Genomic DNA, 19,352 nt, shown 5'->3' with positions numbered 1-19,352 from the left:
TTGAAGAGTATCCGGAAGCTACAGCTGATGCAGAATGCGGTGGCGCGGACAGTTCTTAATGCCCCTAGGAGGGCACATATAACACCGCTGTTGCGTGAGCTGCATTGGTTACCAGTTTGTTTCCGGGTCCAATTCAAGGTGTTGGTCATCACCTTTAAAGCCCTTCATGGCACGGGACCAGGTTATCTAAGGAACCGCCTCGCCCTGGTCACTTCAGCCCGTCCCACTCGGTCCAGCAGAAGGGGCAGGTTGCAGACCCCACCGGTCAGGGAATTTCGATTGGTGGGGTCTAGGCAGAGAGCCTTTTCTGCTGTAGCGCCCGCCCTATGGAACATCCTGCCTCCTGAGGTCCGGTGTGCCCCCTCCCTCATGGCCTTCAGGAAAGGTATTAAATCCTGGCTTTGCCAGAAGGCCTGGGGGCCAGAGGGGGGCCCGCACCTGTGGAGATGGCTGGTGGGATGATGGGTTGCCCCCCCCAGCATCTTACAGATTTTTATAGGGCCAAAATTAAAGGAGGTTTTTTAGGGTATTTTTAATATGTTTTTAAAATATTTATAGTTTTTAGCCATCTTGGAGAGAATTGTATTTTTTCTTTTTTATTGTGAGCCGCCCAGAGTCACCCGTGGGGGAGATGGGCGGCATACAAGCCGAATAAATAAATAAATAAATAAATAAATAAAATGGCTGATGTCTTAAAAATTAAAAGGGATATACAAATAACAAACCAAGACAGTGACCTGGATAATCTTCCTATATTGGATTTACAGAATAGGCCTGTTAAAACTTTGAAGAAGTTTTTGAGAAGGGACAAAGAAAAAAAAAATCAAGTTTTAGGACATTATTTGAAGGGACTAAAGATCAAGATAGTTAAAAGTAAAAGGAAGAAATATAAAGTTGATTTATTTATTCAAGGTTAAAATAGATATGTTGTTATCTTTGGGAACCCTTAATGGACTTTTGCTGATCAGGACAAGGTTTTACAGGTCTATAGATAAGAGACAAGGTATGGAAAGAAGAGATCATTTGTATTTTAAGAGAAAGTGATAAGTTATTAAAATTGTTTATACCTGTGATGAAGGGGGAAGCCACTTTCTTTGCATATTTATTTTATTTGTCTTTACTATATTCTTATTTTTTCTTTTTTAGTTTGCATTTATTTTTTATTGTTGTAGTTGTAATTTTTAATAAATTACTATTTAAAAAAAGCTTGGGGATTGGCAATTACAATTCCAATCTTCAAGAATTGAAAAAAGAGATGATCCTGCAAATTACAGGCCAATTAGCATGCTCAAAATAATCAGTAAACTTAATGCCAGGCACCGCCATGGTAAGGACTGGCTAGATCAGGAAAATCTGATAGCAGAAGAGCAGGCTGGTTTCAGAGAAGGTAGAGTTACCATTGACCAATGCTTGGTCCTACAACATTTGCCTGAAAAATTCTCAACCAACAATATAGCATTACTATATGCTGCCTTCATAGATCTTAATGTAGCCTTTGATTCTATATTCAGGACCAAACTATGGGAGAATCTGGAAGTCTCATCAATCAGCCGTAGGCTTCTCTAATTTATTTGAGCTTTACATACTAATACCACTTTTTAAAAAATATATATAATTTTTATTAGAGATTTTTATACAAGAAAAACATAAGCATAAAAAAAATACAGAATATGAGATTAAGAAAGAAAGAAAAGATAGAGAAAAAGTGCAGAAAAGAAAAAGGGGAAAAGAAAAAGAAATTTAAAGAAGTGACTTCTGATCTTTACAGCAGTTACAAACAAACTTAGTATCAATCCAACCCCTTTACATAGTTCACTTCTTCCCATATTCCCATATTCAACCCTTTTCGATCAGCAAATCCAGAAATCAACTCATTTCTGTCCATTTTCAGCAAAAGTCCATAACAGGTTTCTGATGTTTTATAAAAGTACTTATCTTATCCTTAACAAACAAGTCAATTTTATTCTTTTTACTTCTGCAGTATTCTGGTATTATTAATCAATTAGTTTAGGATTAAGATGTTGTCTTAGAACCTGTTTCCTGCCTTCTTCCTGACAAGGTCCACAAGTATATTTCTTAACTTTTCATTTCTTGTGATAATTCTGTACACCTTGACCACTTCTATATTCATGTCTTCTTCCTCCCATTCTAAAAAAAAAAATTAAGGCTTCAATAACACTTACAGTCTTCACCAAGTTGTTCTGTAGTTGCTCTTAATCTCAAGCATTTTTTTTCTCTTTTAAATCCAGTAGTGTCACATTGTCTATTTTTTTTCCCATCTCTTGGCTTATTGTTTCTGTCTCACTCATTTGTATTGCAGATTCCTCAAATTTTTAATTCATCTTTTATTCCATATTTGCAAATCTTTCTTCCATTCTTCCTTCAAATGAAATCAAATCTCTCTTAACAGATTTAATCAATGATACTGCCACTGCCACTGCAAAATTCTTTTCAGATTTTTTAAACATTCTTTGTATAGTCTCTGGAATAATCCCTATTTGCTCTCTTGACGGTCCTTTTCTCTCTTCTTTTGATGTTTTCCTAATATTAGCCATTTCTCTCCTTAAATGTGTAATCCAAAAAGGTAAAGCAACAAAAATAACAGAGCCTTTCTTTCTTTTTCTTAACTCTTTATACCCATCCAGCTCTCTGTGATTCTATAGTCACATGATCGTTCACAACTTTCCCTCTTCTTTTTGTTAAAGAAAATCCACCAATCAGTCCTCTTAAGAAAGTTAAACAGTCTTCCTTCTCACAAAGATATTTGTTTAATTCAGTCCAAAGTACTTTGAAATAAACAATATTCCAAATTTAACTAGCCCCTTAATCTATTTTAAATTTTCCTAATTTAAACCCTTAATAAACTTTTTGCTTTCAATCAGTTTTAAATCCTTATAATTATTTCTTTACATTTCACTTTGATCTTGTCCCAGGTTGAAGGAACACTAACCAGGTGGTGTAGTTGCTCTGCTGTTCAGATCTCTGTAGCTGACAAAATAATTATATTCCAAATGTATGCTAGAAAATGGGATTTGGGTCAAGCCCAGTGTCTTAAGGCAGGCTCTGTCTGAGACTGAGAGTTTGATGTTTCTTCCTGGGCTTCTGGTGCTCTACTTGCAGTTTGCCTGCATATCTCTATATCCTGTGGATTTTCTCATGAGGAGCAGCCTTACGGAGCACACATGCACAATCTCTTGGCTTCTCCTTGTCCAGAGAAACTGGTCCAGGCTCACCATCCAGTCACCAGTCTTCACCTTGGCATTGTCTCTGCTCTTTGGAGAAGTGTCAGCTTGCCATTTTCCCACCCAGAAGTCCCACACTAACTCCTTTTGCACTTCAAGGACAACAGAGAAACAATCAAAGAAACGTGCTGTTTAAATCAAAAAGTATTAACAGAAATCGTATGTGAAACAACTTCTTATTCCTAAAGTACTGTATATGTAATATGTACAGAGGCCTCTGGGGGAAGCTGTCAATTTCTATGCTCTGTCCAATGAAGAGTCACTCAGACATGGGCATGCAACTTTTGGGGGTGTAATTGGTCTTGGAATGCCATGACAGGGCAGCCCTGTAAAAAGTAGGCAGGAATAGAAAAATTAAATTGATTTAAGAACATTATCTTTAAACTCTGTTAAAACTGAACTAAATATAGTCAATATGATTACCATGCATAAATGTAATAGTTTTCCCCTCCTAAATATTAAAAATACCAACAAGAGCTCTAGGGGTAGTATTGCAGGCTTTGGAAGACTGCATGTAGGCCTGGGCCAATAGGCTGTGTTGAACTAAGAAACTTACATTATGTACGTTTGGGCAATTGGCTTTTTTTAAAAACATTTAAGTTTCTAGTTTAGTTCAATTCCATCATTGACCAGTAAAACAAAACAAAAGAGTCACAACTAAAACAAGCTATAAAATCATATAACAGTACAAATAAAGTTGTAAGTTAAAGTTTAAGAATTTAGGGCATAAAAATTAATATAATAAAGTATGATAAATTTATATAAGGCAACTAAATGATTATTTAGAATAACAAAACTGTAAAATTACTGATCTGAAGTATATAGAACCATTATAAAACTAAATGCTATGTTAAAGTTTTAATTAATATTATAATATCTAGAGAAAATGTAGTGATGTAATCTATAAGGAAGGATAATACATAAGGAGTAATTATGGTTTCAAAGCTAAAAGAGTCTGAAACAGATACATTAAACTGAGATACATTAAAAAGCTTTAAACATAACTAAAGCATCTTGATAAATGTAGATTTCAAATTTTAAACATTCTTGGCACAGTGTGGCATTTTTTCTGAGGGATGACATGTTAGAAAATAAAACAACTCTACGGTACACCTATAATTGCACAACACTTAAAAAAACTAATTATGTCCTATTTATTCATACTAAATAAAACTTGGTTGACATGTTGTGATTGAACACAGGTACCAACTGTCAAGAAAGAGGCAAACCCTTAAAATAGAATGAAATGTTTGGTCTGGTAGGAGACAGCAGAATTCTATCTTTTCTAGACAGCAATAATATCTACCACTCAAAAGCCCTTTATTCTAAGACAAGAATGGGCAACTTCCAGGGTCCTGAGAAGGTCCTGATCAGGCCTTTGGGAGAACCTACTCTGCTGACCTCCACATCCATCTTCCAAACTTTAGTTTCTTGGTGGAGAACAGGGAAACAATCAGTGGAGCCTTTTCTTTCCAGCAAAACAAGTTAAAATTGCTGTGTACCCAATACACTGCTAGTAAACTTGCAGACACTTTAAGCATCTTTGATGAACAAGAGATTCCCCTTCCTACTGACAAAAATATCTCACATTTGGCAATTTTGACAAGAAATGTGAGGTTTTTACTTTATAAGAGGGTACAGGTGACCAAACCAGAGCTATTTGGCAGGCAAAAATCAGTTGGGGAATTCAAGGGCCTGAAAATTGCTTCAGTGGGAGAAAAGAGAGTTGAAGTAGTAAAAAAAGTTCATCCGATAATCATTGTAATCCTCACTCTGTCTCTAATCTTAGAATTCTATTTGTTGTTGTTCAGTCGTTAAGTCGTGTCTGACTCTTCATGACCCCATGAACCATATTGCGCCAGGCCTTCCTGTCCTTCACTGCCTCCCTGAGTTTGCTCAGTTTCATGCTCATTGCTTCAGTGATGCTATCTAACCATCTCATCCTCTGCCATCCTCTTCTCCTTTTGCCTTCAATCTTTCCCAGCATCAGGGTCTTTTCCAAAGAGTCCTCTCTTCACATTAGGTGACCAAAGTATCTGAGCTTGAGCTTCATTATCAATCCTTCCAATGAGCTAGAATTCTATGCCAACATAAAAAATATATACTATGTTGTTCCCATACATAAGTCAGCTAGAAACATACCTGCATTCTTAAAATAAGGGAAATCCTGACGCTTAGGAAACTGATTAGGCTTTGAACACATTTTTTACAATTGGTATACTCTCATAGCTTCAGAGAAAACTAGTATCTTCTTCGCAATTTGTGGAGTCAATGAGATTTCCACATGTGCAGAACAAGTAAATAGTTTCTACTACTTTATTTTTTATATGTTTACAAACTTGATGCCTCATGATGCTATGAAAAGTGTTGTTTTCTTGCAAGTAGATATACTTGAAAAAAATCATAGATAAGTATATGTGACCAATTTGGTAATTTAAATATGAACTTAAATTAGTCTTTAAAATAAGGAATTCTCATGAGAACCCATAGCCATTAAAAAAAATATCACTACATTTATTGTTTCATGGTTGTGTGATCAAAGACAAGCAATCTTAATTATTTTTCACTGTTTTTAATAGTAAAATCAACACTTTCTATCAAAAATAAATCAGACAGAAATATTATTTGGGTAGAACTCAATAGAACAGTGAAACTCTGTTTAGTTTACTGCAAAAACATTTTTTATATTTGGAAGAAGAATTTTAGATTTGTAGGAAGAATGGCAAAGTATGGCATACTATGGAGTATGTATTAAAAAAACAAATAAGCCATGACATAATCTTCTGGGTTGAGGTATCCTTTCAGTGTTGTCCTTGGTGCTGCACATGTTGTCTCCTTTCTAAAGAACTAAATCACAAGCAAGCTTTTAAAAGTTTAACCTTGACAAATGGCTGCAAAGTCATTTTTTTCATAGCAAAAATGACCACATAAAACAGGATATTTTCAGAGTACGGAAGGTCTGAGTGAAACTGAATAGCAAATTATATGGAACGTGTAATTTCATTTTCTCTGTAAAAAAAACTTCTTTCCCATTCTTCCACCATACTGCCAGCTAATGGAGTTTTCAGAAAATTGATTGCTTATCTTTTTAACTCTCAGCTCATAAAAGCCCAGTGATGATTACTCCTGGTATATTCGATGCCCATGACAGAGAACAAACAGCAATAACTTAAGCACAATTACACTTAAGAAGCAATGCAACTGGTAGATCCATCAAGAAATCATAAAGCATCAGAGAAGAAGAGAGTATGAAGAACAGTGGATAGCTATTTAATCTTGTTTCCCCAGTCAGCTTTGCCCAGTGTACATGAAATAAGTATAATTTCTTCATTACCAAAAGTCAGTTCTACAGTGACTACAGGTAAGTCCTTGCTTAATGACCACTCATTCAGTGACCTTTCAAAGTTACAAACGCGCTGAAAAAAGTGACTTATGACTGGTACCCGAACTTACGGCCATTGCAGCCACCCATGGACACGTGATCAAAATTTGGGCGCTTGGCTGCCCGCCCACACTTATGACTGCAGGGGCATTTCAACTCCCCCCACCTGCCTATATACCCATTTCTATGCCCTCTTGCCCCCTGCCACCATGCGCTCTGCTGCCCCAGCTGACCTTCACCGTCTTCTTGCTCCAAAAAGCCCCTTTGCAAAAAGATCCTGGGTGGGGCTGGGCTTTTGCGTCACACTGCAGAAAAAAAATAAATAAAGCAGTGCCTAAGCAGTAGCATGCCAAAATGCCCCTTTGTAGGGCGGGGCGGGGCTGGGCTTTTACTTCGCACTGTAAAAAAAAAAAAAAAAACCCTTCTTCCCTCCCTTTTTTTTTTCTTCCCCTGCGGGTAGACTGGCCCACTCCCGGGAACTGGTCCTCCAGCTGTGATAGGTGGGCAGACTGGGCCCCCTTTGACCCTCTCCCTTCCGTTTTCCACAGATAGACTGGTCCTCCTTCTCAGGAAGGCAGGTAGACTGGTTCTACTTTTGGCCGCCAGGGCTACCTGGCCAGCATTAGCCCTGCGGTGGGGCTGGACTGGGCTTTTGGCTTTTTTTTTTTTTTTGCAGTATGACACAAAATTCAGCCCCACCCAGGAGCTTTTTGCAAAGGGGCGTTTTGGCATGACGGTCTCTAGGAGCCTTTTGCAAAGGGGCTTTTTGGAGCAAGAAGATGGCGAAGGTCAGCTAGGGTGTTGAAGTGTTAGGGATCTCTGAGTGCAGGGTGGCGAGGGCGACTGCGGCTGGGATTCAGCTGGGGCAGTTGCAGCTTTTCAGGGTGTAGCAAGCAGCCCCAGAGCTGTGTGGTTCTGGGGCTGTTTGCCACCCCAGCAAGGCAGGGTGCAGGGTAGCCAAAAGGGCAGAAATGGGGGCAAATAGGTAGGTGGATGGAGTTGGAGCAGTCCCTTACCTTACTGAGGCTCGGGGCTGGGAGGGACCAAGTCCGGAATGACTTGGATTGGGGTGGGTACTCGCTTAACAACCTGCGATTCTTGGTTAATGATGGCAACTGGGAGTGGTGGGATTGCGGTTGCTAAGTGATGCGTTCACGTGACATCTTGCTTTATGACCGGATCATTTAGCAATGGAAATTCCGGTCCCAATTATGGTTGTTAAGCAAGGACTACCAGTATGGCTGTTTCTTTGTGATGTTTAATTTATTTCAGAAATATCCCCCAAATCCTAATCTTACTAAAGATTAGTTCTAATGAATTCATAATATGAATGGATATCTAGTATACTATTGTTGTGAACATAACTTTTATTAGAAGTAGCTTGTAATGTTTTAAAGTCCTGAAGTAATAAAAGAGTAATAATAAACACAATTTTCTTTTTCAGCTTCCTCTGGATCCTAGGGAATATTGTGAGCTTTATGAAGCCATGATTCAGAAATCTCCTGTATGATTGCTTTTTATAATATATGTTCATAGTTATGAACAGAGATGCAGTTGCATCTTTTTTAATAAAACCTATCACATCTGTATACTTTTGTCTATATTTGATACACACACAAACACACACACACAGATACATAAATAATTTTTCAAAATGACATATTTGTATATTTTGCTCAGTCCACAAATTTACCGGAAAACATGTAAGATTTTACATTTTACATGAATTTTGTTTAATGTTGCTATGGTATAATGATAATATTCCATAAGGAATATTTTTATATTCATTCTTGTTTTTTAGGATTCTAAATAAGGGGATATTCATTTACCCTTTTGAACAGTCCCTTCACCTTTCATGAGTGAAAATAAAATGTGATTAAGATTAATTTAATTTCAACATCCCCTTGCATTTTAGAAGTTTGTTTATTCCATCAGGTTATTTTCAACAAATTTACAGGACACTGAAGAAATTTCTTTGATAAAGATAACCTGTGAGTTTTTTTCATTGCACAAATTAAAATTACTTGTTGAGAAAGTATATTTAACTTTGTATACTTTCATATTTCTCACTGGGCAGATTTATCCTAGCTCAGTTTTTGGCTGGAATAATGAACTTCAGAATTTGGTTCTTTTGGCTCAACTCAAGAGTCATATCTGATTCCACTGAAATCCTGGCAGTTATTGGGATCCATGTTTTGTTCAAGGAGTTGTTTCAATATTGCACTTAATTCTATAAAATATACATGGAAAATTTTGGGTTACAGATATAATTTTGAATTGTCTACTCTTGAAAAGCTGGTATTATGTGATAATTGTCATTTCAAGATAGCATCTAAATTATTGTTGAAGAACAAATTGGGTTTCTCATAACGTTACAGAATTGAAAAAAAAGTTTTGCAGGAAAAAAAGGTTTGGCCTACTTCAGAGGGCTGCTTGGCAGCTATTCAAGTTAATACACATGATCATCTGTTTATTTAATGCTATCGCTGCTTCTGAAGTTCCACAGCAGTTCGTTTCTTTGAGAAATTACTGTGGCCTGATGACAGAAACTCCTTTTTATAGGAAGCTGAAGGAAGTTGATGACAGTTATTTATGCAATATCTGAAATAACAAATTTAAACGTCCTGCCCTACTTTTCATGCCCCTGGCTGAAAACACATTGTCAGACCTGCCTGGAGATGAGCAGCAGACAGACTCCCCAAATATTCCAACTTACAGCAGCTCTGACATGGAACAAAGCCCTGCCTTGCCAGAACTTTCTATCCCAAGGATTCCTCAGCTTGGGCTAAGTCATCCAGACCCTGATTTGGAGGTTAGACCACCCAAACCTTAGAAAAGATACAGACTCAGGGCACAGGGTCACAAGACTGCACACTGCTGAAGTGCCAGTCTTGCTCAAAGGCTGTAACTTCTGGCAGAAGTGCTGCAGGAGGACTGATGACTCAGCTGTGTGCTAGGAATAGACTCAGCCATTTAAACCTTTCCTTACATGTGGCAGGTTATTTTTTATTTATTCATTTATCACATTTCTAGGCCACCAAATTCCCAGAGAACTCTGGGCTGCTTCACTAACTAAAAATACAGTAAATAATAAAGCAATTATAAAACAAATAGAGCGGAAAACCTAAATGATGTATGGAGGGGAACCACTAAAAGACACAGCATAACTCAAACTGCACCCACTAAAAGGGGCTCCACCCAACCCTTCTAGCCCCAGACCTGAGGGCCTAGACAAGTTTTCAAAGATTGCCTAAAGGCAGGCAAGCATATGGTTTTCCATGTCTTACTGCCCCCACCCCTTACTTACTTACTGGACTTCCTTTCTTGTTTGGTATTTTGATTCAGCTTATTGTGACTTTGCTGCAGCATATGGTTTTCCATGTCTTACTTACCCCCCCACCCCCCAATTTACTACTTGTCTGCTTTTTACATGCTACTGAAGAGTTTTATAGCCTATCTCAGCTAAGGAATTTACAGCTGTGTAATTAGCCTTAATGGACAGGTTGCAGGGCAGCCAGAAAACTGGTAAATCAAGGAAGAATTGCTTTAAACAACATGAAATTACTTTCCTATGATCTTAAAATTAGATTAGTATGACAATTTTGCTCTGTATATTTTAGAAACCTCAGAAAATGCCTGATAAGAATTGATTACAATTGCTTTGATGTTAGAGATAAAACTCAAAAGTTAAAATATAATGTATGTTATTTGGGTTTGTCTTATTGTTGTCATATCTTGGGCTGACATCAGCAAGATAATTAAAATAATTGGGACCTATCACTTTGTGCTGAAGATGCATATTGGCTACCATTATTTGTAATCTAACAAAATGTTAAGAAGTAAGAATTATTGGGGGAATTGCACTGGGACTAGCTTAAAAGTGATCATACAATGCTAGAATTAGAAGTCTATAGCTGACTTATAACAATGGATTGTTGGGTTCTCATTCTTGTCAGCATTAGAATTAGTTCTTTTCTGAAAGATGAAGAAGGAAGAGGATTTTGAGCAATATGGTCAGTATTTTTGAAATTATTTTGTTTACACTGTAACATAATTTTCTAGGCCCTTTTCTCCACAATTATCATGACTACTGAAAAACATCAAGGAACCTTCCTATTTTTTTTATCACATCTATTTCCATGTCTTGATTTAAAAAAAAAAAAAAAAATTAAGTGATTCTGGGAAAGGGATGAAAAATCCAGTAATGGCTTTTAAACTTAAAATATATACTATAGCAGCTATTATTTTTCTGAACACTCAGGAAATTTTTGATATGGTTTCTTGGAACCTTCTAAAGAGGCTTTTGATTTATTTTGGAATTCCCCAGTTTTTTTGCCTAGCTTAACATGTATACTGAGCCCCTAGAATACAGATGACTATTAATACTGTGTTTTCCCCCTTTTTTTTAATTCACGATGAGATATATGCAAAGGATATGTTTTCTTTTTAATTTGACCTTAGAGCCTCTTGCTTCTGCTATCAGAAATTAATAAAATAATATCTGTAATCTTATTTCTTGCATGTGTTTTATATCTTGTCTGGTTACAATTTATATCATAAATAGTTTTTATACCATTAATTTGTATTAATATATTGTACCTTATTATATATAGTATCCAAATTAATTTGAAAATTGTTTTTATTTTCATACCATTATATTATCTGTTTGCTTAATAAAGCAAAAAGGGAAAGAAAATTATAAACTTTATTTTAAAAAACTCCCTCCATCACCATTGCAGAAATCAGGTTCTAATTATGATTATTTATTTTAATGTATCCAATTTATTTTTTTTCTAGAATTATCATTACATAAGAATTGGTTCTTACTCTTTCATGAATGCGATCCATTTCTTTTAGGTTCTCTTGTTACAAACTGTTTTCAGTGGTACTGGACACTCTAGATAAGTACAAATAAATCTAAAAGTTACCTTGTTTCTTCAACTGTTCTATGTATTAAATAGAGATATATTCACATAACATTGATTGTCTCAAGATTACATTATTTTCAGTACCTGTCAGGTTTTTTTGAAAACCATTTCTTAACATTTTGACTCCAGAGGTAGGGAAGTCAACCTAAAAGTAAGGCACTTCAATTTAAAATTAGGGCTGCCATCCTAACATCAGATATGAAAAATATAGAATATAATTTCTAAATCTAAGAGACTTAAAAATGAATAAGAAAAGAAGAGTTATTTTTGGCTAATGGCTTTTCTGACAATCCTGATCTAAACTGAAAATTTCAATATTCACTGATACTTTTTTCCATTCCCACCTGAACTGTCACTCTACAAATATTACTCCTAGATATAATATTAACTATTATTTTAAATGAAAGTATATTTTGTTAGTTCAAATCCATATAAATCCATACCCTATCTCCAGGCCTGTTAGAGAATTATACTCTGTATTCTTTCAATGGCAAACACTGGTTTTAAAGATTTCTTTACATTTTTTCTCAGACTAACTGAAAAAATATCTGTCAAGATTATCTCCGTCTTCACACCTATTTTACTTTAAAAATAATTTGCCAGGTCAACAGGAAGCTTTGTTTTTTCTTGAAGATTTGATGTGTTGTCAGATTTATTATGGTTAAATGTGGAATTTGGACTGCCCTTACTAATACAACATTATTTTACTTTACTGGAAAATAGCTGCAAACAAGAAAGCTGTAATGCTGAACTTTATGTCAAGTAGTCTGAAATTCATGAACAGAAAGGCTGTGAACCATTCTTTTTTGTTTTACCAAGGCAAATTGGATTTCTATCAGTCCAACTACAAAGCAACATGGACAAGTTCCATTAATTAAATGGCCTAGCTGGAGATAACATATTTATTTAACTGAATATAGAAAACTAAAGATTTTTATGCTGAGGATTGCATTCAGTTTTTAAGCTCTCTGAAACCAATGCATTGTGGTATATATGCACATATGTATGCATTAAATCTAGATTTGGTAAGTCTTTTTCTCAGAAAAGGGTACTTCCAAACACCATAGTTTTCACTCCATTTTTATCTCCTAATCTCCCATAAAGCAGCATCAATTCAATCACTTCTATTGGCCTCAAAATGGTGAGAATGGCCGGGGACACCAAGAGCCAATCAGTGCTCTCTCCAGCTGATGATCAGAAGAATTAAACAAGGAAGGAAAACACGTAGAGCATGTTTTCTGGAATTCTTTACCAGTGGTGTCCAAATGAAGCATCTTATTTCCTTCTGGGTAACAAAGCAATGGTTTTTGTCTGTGTTGTGTGTGTTTCTGCTCTCCTCTCATGTTGTATTTGTGTTTCGTTTGCATTCTGTGTCCACAAAGTATGTATGTGTACACTGAGAAATACAGGACAGGCTGTATTTGATCTGCATCACATGACTTGATGAGAGGATAGCTTAGAATGGACCAGTTACCAACATTCCAAGATGCTGCTCAACTTTCTCTTTCACATGATATACGGGGGGATTTTTTTCTGGAATATCTTTCTCCATAGCCCCTTGCATGATCTAGCCCATTTTTTAACTCAATCTTTCATTTGCCAGGTTCTCCACATCAAATTTGGTCCTATTCTTTTCAGTTTTCTAAGAGTTATACTGGTGGTAGACAGAGTATCTAGTCCCTTTACATAATTTCTTCTCAGCATTCCAGCTGTGAGGTTGGACGGATAGGAAAGCACCATTTTGCAGAGAAGTACTTTTTACAATATTTCTAATCATAGTTGAAAGGTGCAGTACTAAACTTCTAAATAGCGCATGTACAGGTGAGAATAATGACTCACTTGAACCCAGAGGCTGGGAAACAGTGCAAGCAAGGAAAATCAAGCTACCCAAGTTTCTCTTCTTTTTTTAAACAGAGATTTAGGAACTGACTACAAAGATTAAGACTCTGTTTGCTTATGAGGTTAACTGTATTCCTTCCTTAGAATAGTTAAGTTGCAGTGTTCACTGGGCTAGGGCTTGCTTATATATAAGAGCTGAACCAGAACCAAAAGCAAAGTCGATAGAAAAAAGATGATAATCCAAAACCTTGGTTGTTCTGAGATACAGGTTAACTGTACAAAAAATAAAATAGAATAAAAGAAGATTGAAAATGTTGGAAGATGATAAAACATGATGTTTGCAGGGAAAATCAAATGAGCTGTACAAACCTGCACAGATAGAATATCCAGGTTTTGTACTAATATTCAACCCAATTGAACACCTAAACCAGAAAGATATGCAATATATATTTAAAACAATGTTTATTAAATCAATAATCTAATATTAGTTACTTCATCTAGAGATGATGCATGAATTAAAAATCATCAAGTGAGACCTGCAACAAAATGTATGTTCTTTGTTCTAGACAGACATGTTCTCTTCCATTTCTTTTTTCTTTTTCCATTTAGTTTTCCCATTCTTAGTTTCCCTAGGCTATTCTAAAGCAATTCCTTCTTTAGAGATTTTACCCTAAGGATACTGGTGTAACTTCAATTATGCCAGATTTCCTCATCTTTATATTTCTGGATTATGTGCAGGCAAAAATGTTTTGGGAATGTTATAACTCAGTCAATTACAGCATGAAACAAATGGGGAGTCAAGTGCTTTACCACAAAAATTTGCATGTTACCTACCATTTTTGCAGATGGGGCAGCACTGATCTGGTTCATATACAGGGTCCACACAATCAGTCTGAGGACAAGCAGACACAGTGCACACTACTTCACCATTGGCTTCGCAGCGACACTTCTCACAAGGTGAAACCTACAATAAATCCAAGCACATTAAGGTTAAGGTGCTGGAAATTCCTGATTTAACTCTTGACCTTGCTTTTTGCTAGATCTTTGAGGTCCACCAAACTGAGCAGATATTGAATACAGTCTTAGGTGTGTGCTGCAGAACGGTGACTCAAAGGATAGAGCAAAATTATATATTACATTTAAGCTATGTACTGTAAGTATGCCATATTTTGACTTATATTCTGGAGAGAATTATAAACGTGCCAAGTAAGAAAGATAAAAGGAGAAGGAAAACAGTGTCTATGTAACTGCAGGTGGTCCTTGCTTAACAACCACTTGTTCAGCGACTGTTCGAACTTATGATGGTGCTGAATGAGTGGTACTTACAACCAGTCCTCATACTTATGATGATTGCAGCATCCTAGCAGTCATGTGATCATGATCCTGGTGCCCAGCACCTGGCTCACAGTTATGATGCTGCAGCATCCCGCAGTCATGTGATTGCCATTTGTGACCTTCACTGGCTTCCTAGAAGCAAAGTCAATCGGGAAGCTGGCAGGAGGTTGCAAATGGCAACCATGTTGACAACGCACTTAATGACCATTGCAGGTTTCACTTAATGACAACAATCAGAAGTGTTGGAATTTCTGTTGCTAAATGGCATGGTCACGTGACATTGCGCTTTATGACCATGTCATTTAGCAAGGGAAATTCTGGTCCCAATTACCATCATTAAGTAAGGACTCCTACCTGTACTTATGAGAGTTTCCAAAAGCCTGCTTTGTTGGAGAGAAGGGAAGATTTTTGTTATTGTTGTTCAGTAATTGGGAATCAGAAACTCTGAGGCAAGGCTTTCTGGCTTTTTAGCATCAATCCCAGGTGGAAAATAAACATAAGCAAATGTATTCAAATATCACCAGTGTTCTGAAGAAAAGTATTATGGAGGGCAGAAAACAATCTCAAATGGATTCATTTGTTTAGAAACTATTGGAGAAAAAAACTCTCTTTTCTTATTCTAACTTGTTAATAATATTCTGACACACTATTTAAGAGTAATTGCTCCGCTACAATGTGATTAACAAGTCAGAATCGGAAAACCACACCCAGTAATACTTTTATTTCCACTTGTAACAGAGTGATGCCTGAATTACTGTACAACTGAAATTTGGGCTGAAGGGGAAAGGGAAGTATACTTATCTTTATACCTCCAAAAAGGTGGGGTTAGATTGACTGGTAATTAGTTTAGTAATTACAAGACACTGTATTACAACAGTCCCATCCCTATGCATAGGAGTACCATCACAGCATGGTCATGGTAGGATTTGGTCAGCCCTAGGGCCCCTTTTTTTCTTCCATTTTCATATTTACATATTATCTGCAATATAGTATGTTGCAATTTTCTGGAAATGTGGACTGTGTCATCAATAAGCAGATGACCTTTCTCTCTCTGTCTGTCTGAATTAAAAGACTTTGAAGTAGCTGGCAGTTGCCTGTGGGTTACGATAGGCTGGTTGAGGAGAAATCAGCCCATGCCTGGGAATTAGGAAGTGACCCAGTCCCGATGACGATGAATTCTCTCTAAAAGAAGAGATATGTGATTTGGGGGCTGTCCTGGATTCCAGGTTGTCATGAGAGCCATAGGAGGGCCTATGCCCATTTTGGTTAATACAGGACAGCCTAGTTTTAATTATCCATGCTGATATCCACCCAGCACTCATCCATTCAGTTAATGACATAACTGAATAACTGAAATTATTTGGAACTATATTTGAAGATGATCCAGGATCTGAAGCTGGACACAGATACTTAGTAATTAAGTTGAGTGCCTAATTATTTAAAGGGACTATATAACACTGAAACTTAAAGCATTGTATAGGCAGTTTATGAGCTATCAAGACTATCAAAATAATGCCTTTCATCTTATAAAGTCTTACTTAAGTTAGGATCCACATATTTAAAAAAATTATGAACTTATAATATGAACCTTATCTGTGTGGTACGATCAGCTGGAGAAGCCTTGTTCCTCATCCTCCATGGATTTGGTTCTCAGAAGGAATACTGTTGGTTACATGAGCCCCATCCATTAGAGTGCTTCCTTCATTGTGTCCTCCTTTGGTTGGAATAATCAAAAGCCACTCTCTTTAGCCTTGTCAGTGCTAATTACCCACACATTTGTTTCCAATGGTTATGAAAAGTTCTGTTCTTTTTAATGTATAATTTAAATTCTTACCTATAGTTGATGTTCTTCTCTTTTCCTGATACTACCTTTTTTGTCCTGTTCTGCCAGTTAATTATTCTTGATAATTGCTGATGTTTAATAAATAAATATCAAGGTATATTTTTTGCTAGCTGAACTGAGTGTTGTGTGTGCTTGCTCAAATCTGGATATAGTTTGCTGGGTGCAAACTAAACTGGAAATTTCCCACAGTATTTTTCCAACAAATACTTTCTTCTAATTAATGGCAACCTCGTTATGGGATTCTCTCTTGGGTGAAGTACAATAGGCTCCATAATATCTCGTTTTATGACAACTTGCATACATTTGTTCCCCTGAGCATTTCCAAAGTAACATTACTGGATTAGAAAGCCTTTCAAAGGCTTTGCTTTAATCTTGCTAAAACTTTGCTTTAGCTGTTCTACAGTTATACATAGCACATTTATTGCTTTTTCTTGTCTTGTTTTACATCAGATGGTTTTATTGTTGGTTGTCCTATTTAATCATTTTATTGAAAAGAATGGCATTATTCTTTTCTTCTGTGCACAGCTCTGGCCACCCTAACTTCCAGGAGAATGTCCTCTACAAAGCTATAGCTTTATCTTTGGTCAATATTTTGGTTGGAGGCAAGACATTTTCAATCCTTTATGCCAATCATGCTGCAGATATGCAGAAAGGCATGTAAAACAGAAATGTGTACCATAAGCTTTGTGACACCATCTCCAGAAGTATAGAGATGTACACATGGCATACTACTACATGTGGATTAACTCTTCATTTGGGAATGGAATATTCCATGTGCCCAATGGATTTTGAAATGAATACTGAGATATTTTGTCCCAAGAAAGTTCCTTTGGCGTATTTTCAAAAATGATAGCTACATTTCTTTCAGAAGCTCCAATGTTCTTTCTGACCAAGCCAAGGCACAATCTGAAATGTACAAACCAGTGGATTGTCCAAAGTTGAGGAAGCAAACTAATATCTGCTTTTAACATGGTAATGGTCCCTACACCATATGGTATTTTGCTAATACATAAACTCTAAAGCAATATGCACACAGTCTATCACAGATTACAGTGTACAGGACATATAGTATACTGCCAGAAAGATACAAAGGTATCAATGCATGCAGACTGAAGGGTGAGAGTAGACTGGTGGATCTGCATGATAACCAAAGCAGATAACTCTTGGCCAAACTAAAGTGCTATGAAATGGTACACCATGAACAGTAAGTAAGAATGGACAGCCTTCCAGGGAAGCAATGGCAGACTGAAGACGTGGAGCTGACGGCTATGATGGAAATAGGAGCCAGTGAATGGATTGGCTGCTCAGAATTCCTCTCCAGAGTAAGGAAAGGACCAGGATTGCCTAGAAGTGCTCCATACAGTGGCTGCCCGGGTCTCTGGTGGGTTTTAGAGCTCTGGGAGCTGGGGGAAAGTCATCTCACCTAAGCCACAGTTCGGCGCCTTCAAACGGACACTGGGTTTGCATACTTCCTTTCTTAACCACTTTTGGAAATTGCTTGTTAATGGTTGTTTGGATATTCAGAACCTGCAGAAGGGCAAGTTTCATTATGCTGGGAGAACTTCCTTCCATCCTGGATGAAAGAAGTTTCATGCAAGTTTAAGGACTTAAAAAAAAATTATTTTTTTGAATAAGCAGCAAAAGGGTGAGTAGAATGTTGATTTTGGAAAGTTATAAACAGATTAAGGGGCCAGATGGACTTGAAATAAGTTTTTGAAATTAATTACAAGAATATTTCCTGTGGGTTGTTTAAAATTTTACAAAAAATATATATGAAGATTTTGAAACTACAGTAACTGTAAGAAATCTTCCCATGGGAAAGTGTTGTTGATTGGGGGAAAAAACCCAACAACATGATAAGAGGGGACTTTGAAGGTTGACTAGGTTAGATTATAAAGATTATAATTAAATTATAATTATAATTTAAGGATTAGAAAGATTATATTTAAAGAAGAGACCCAGTAATAAAGAATGGAGCAATATTTTACTGCATAGAATAGAGACTGAGGCTGATTTGAATGTGGATCTGAGAATTGATTTACAAGAATGATATGGAAAACGATGTTACACTGGATCTACAAATGAAACCAACTGATCTCTTAATAGTTAAAGGGGACATACAAATAACAAATCAGAAGAGTGACTTGGATAGCTTTCTTATCTTGGATTTACAAAAGAGACATGTTAAACTTATGAAGGAGTTTCTGAGAGGAGACAATGCACTAAGAAATCAACTTGTGGGACGCTATTTGAAGGGATTAAAGATTCTTAAAAATAAAGGGAAGGAATATAAAGTGGGTTTATTTGATCAAAGTTAAAATATATATGTTGTTGTTTCTGTTAGTTCTTAATGGACTTTTTTTGACTAGGATTTGTTTATAGATAAGAAATGGGAAGAGATTTTTTTGCTGTATTTTTAGAGAAAGTGATAAGTTACTCTGTTAAAAGCAAAGGAATATAAAACTGATTTATTTAAGGTTAAATATATATGTTATTATTTCTGGTAACTCTTAATGGACATTTGCTGATTAGGACTGAATGACAAGGCTTTATAATGTGTTTACTGATAAGAGATAAGGGGAGAAGAGATATTTTGTTGAAATATCAGAGAAAGTGATAAGTTACTGATAAGTTGTACTTGTCTTGATAGAAGGGAAAGTCATTACTTTATATATCTTTTTTCTTTATTATTTTTTTTCTTTGCACTTTATATTTTTTCTTTTTATATATTTTTCTTAGTTTGTATTAGGATTTTATCTTTGTATTTGTAAACTTCAATAAAA

General features: G+C 36.2%; 1 protein-coding gene across 6 annotated transcripts in view; it reads right to left on the bottom strand.

Annotated features, from left to right (window-relative positions):
• Window positions 1-19,352, bottom strand: part of VWC2 (von Willebrand factor C domain containing 2) — a 45,506-nt gene that overhangs the window by 9,359 nt on the left and 16,795 nt on the right. For 4 of the 6 annotated variants that reach the window (XM_088150110.1, XM_088150111.1, XM_088150112.1 and 1 more), the window contains exon 3: window positions 14,226-14,355. In XM_088150110.1, coding sequence (XP_088006236.1) covers window positions 14,226-14,355 — 130 coding nt within the window. Of the gene's footprint in view, window positions 1-2,183; window positions 3,569-14,225; window positions 14,356-19,352 lie in introns of all 6 variants that reach the window. The other 2 variants (XR_015797757.1, XR_015797756.1) reach the window with 1 other exon arrangement.

This window comes from Python bivittatus, unplaced genomic scaffold, assembly GCF_059951505.1.
Source record: "Python bivittatus isolate LINGU-HERP-01145 unplaced genomic scaffold, Pbiv_v1 ctg000610_np1212, whole genome shotgun sequence".
Taxonomy (NCBI): Eukaryota; Metazoa; Chordata; class Lepidosauria; order Squamata; family Pythonidae; genus Python; species Python bivittatus.
Note: the sequence above shows the minus strand (reverse complement) of the source record. Positions and strands in the feature narration are given on the sequence as shown.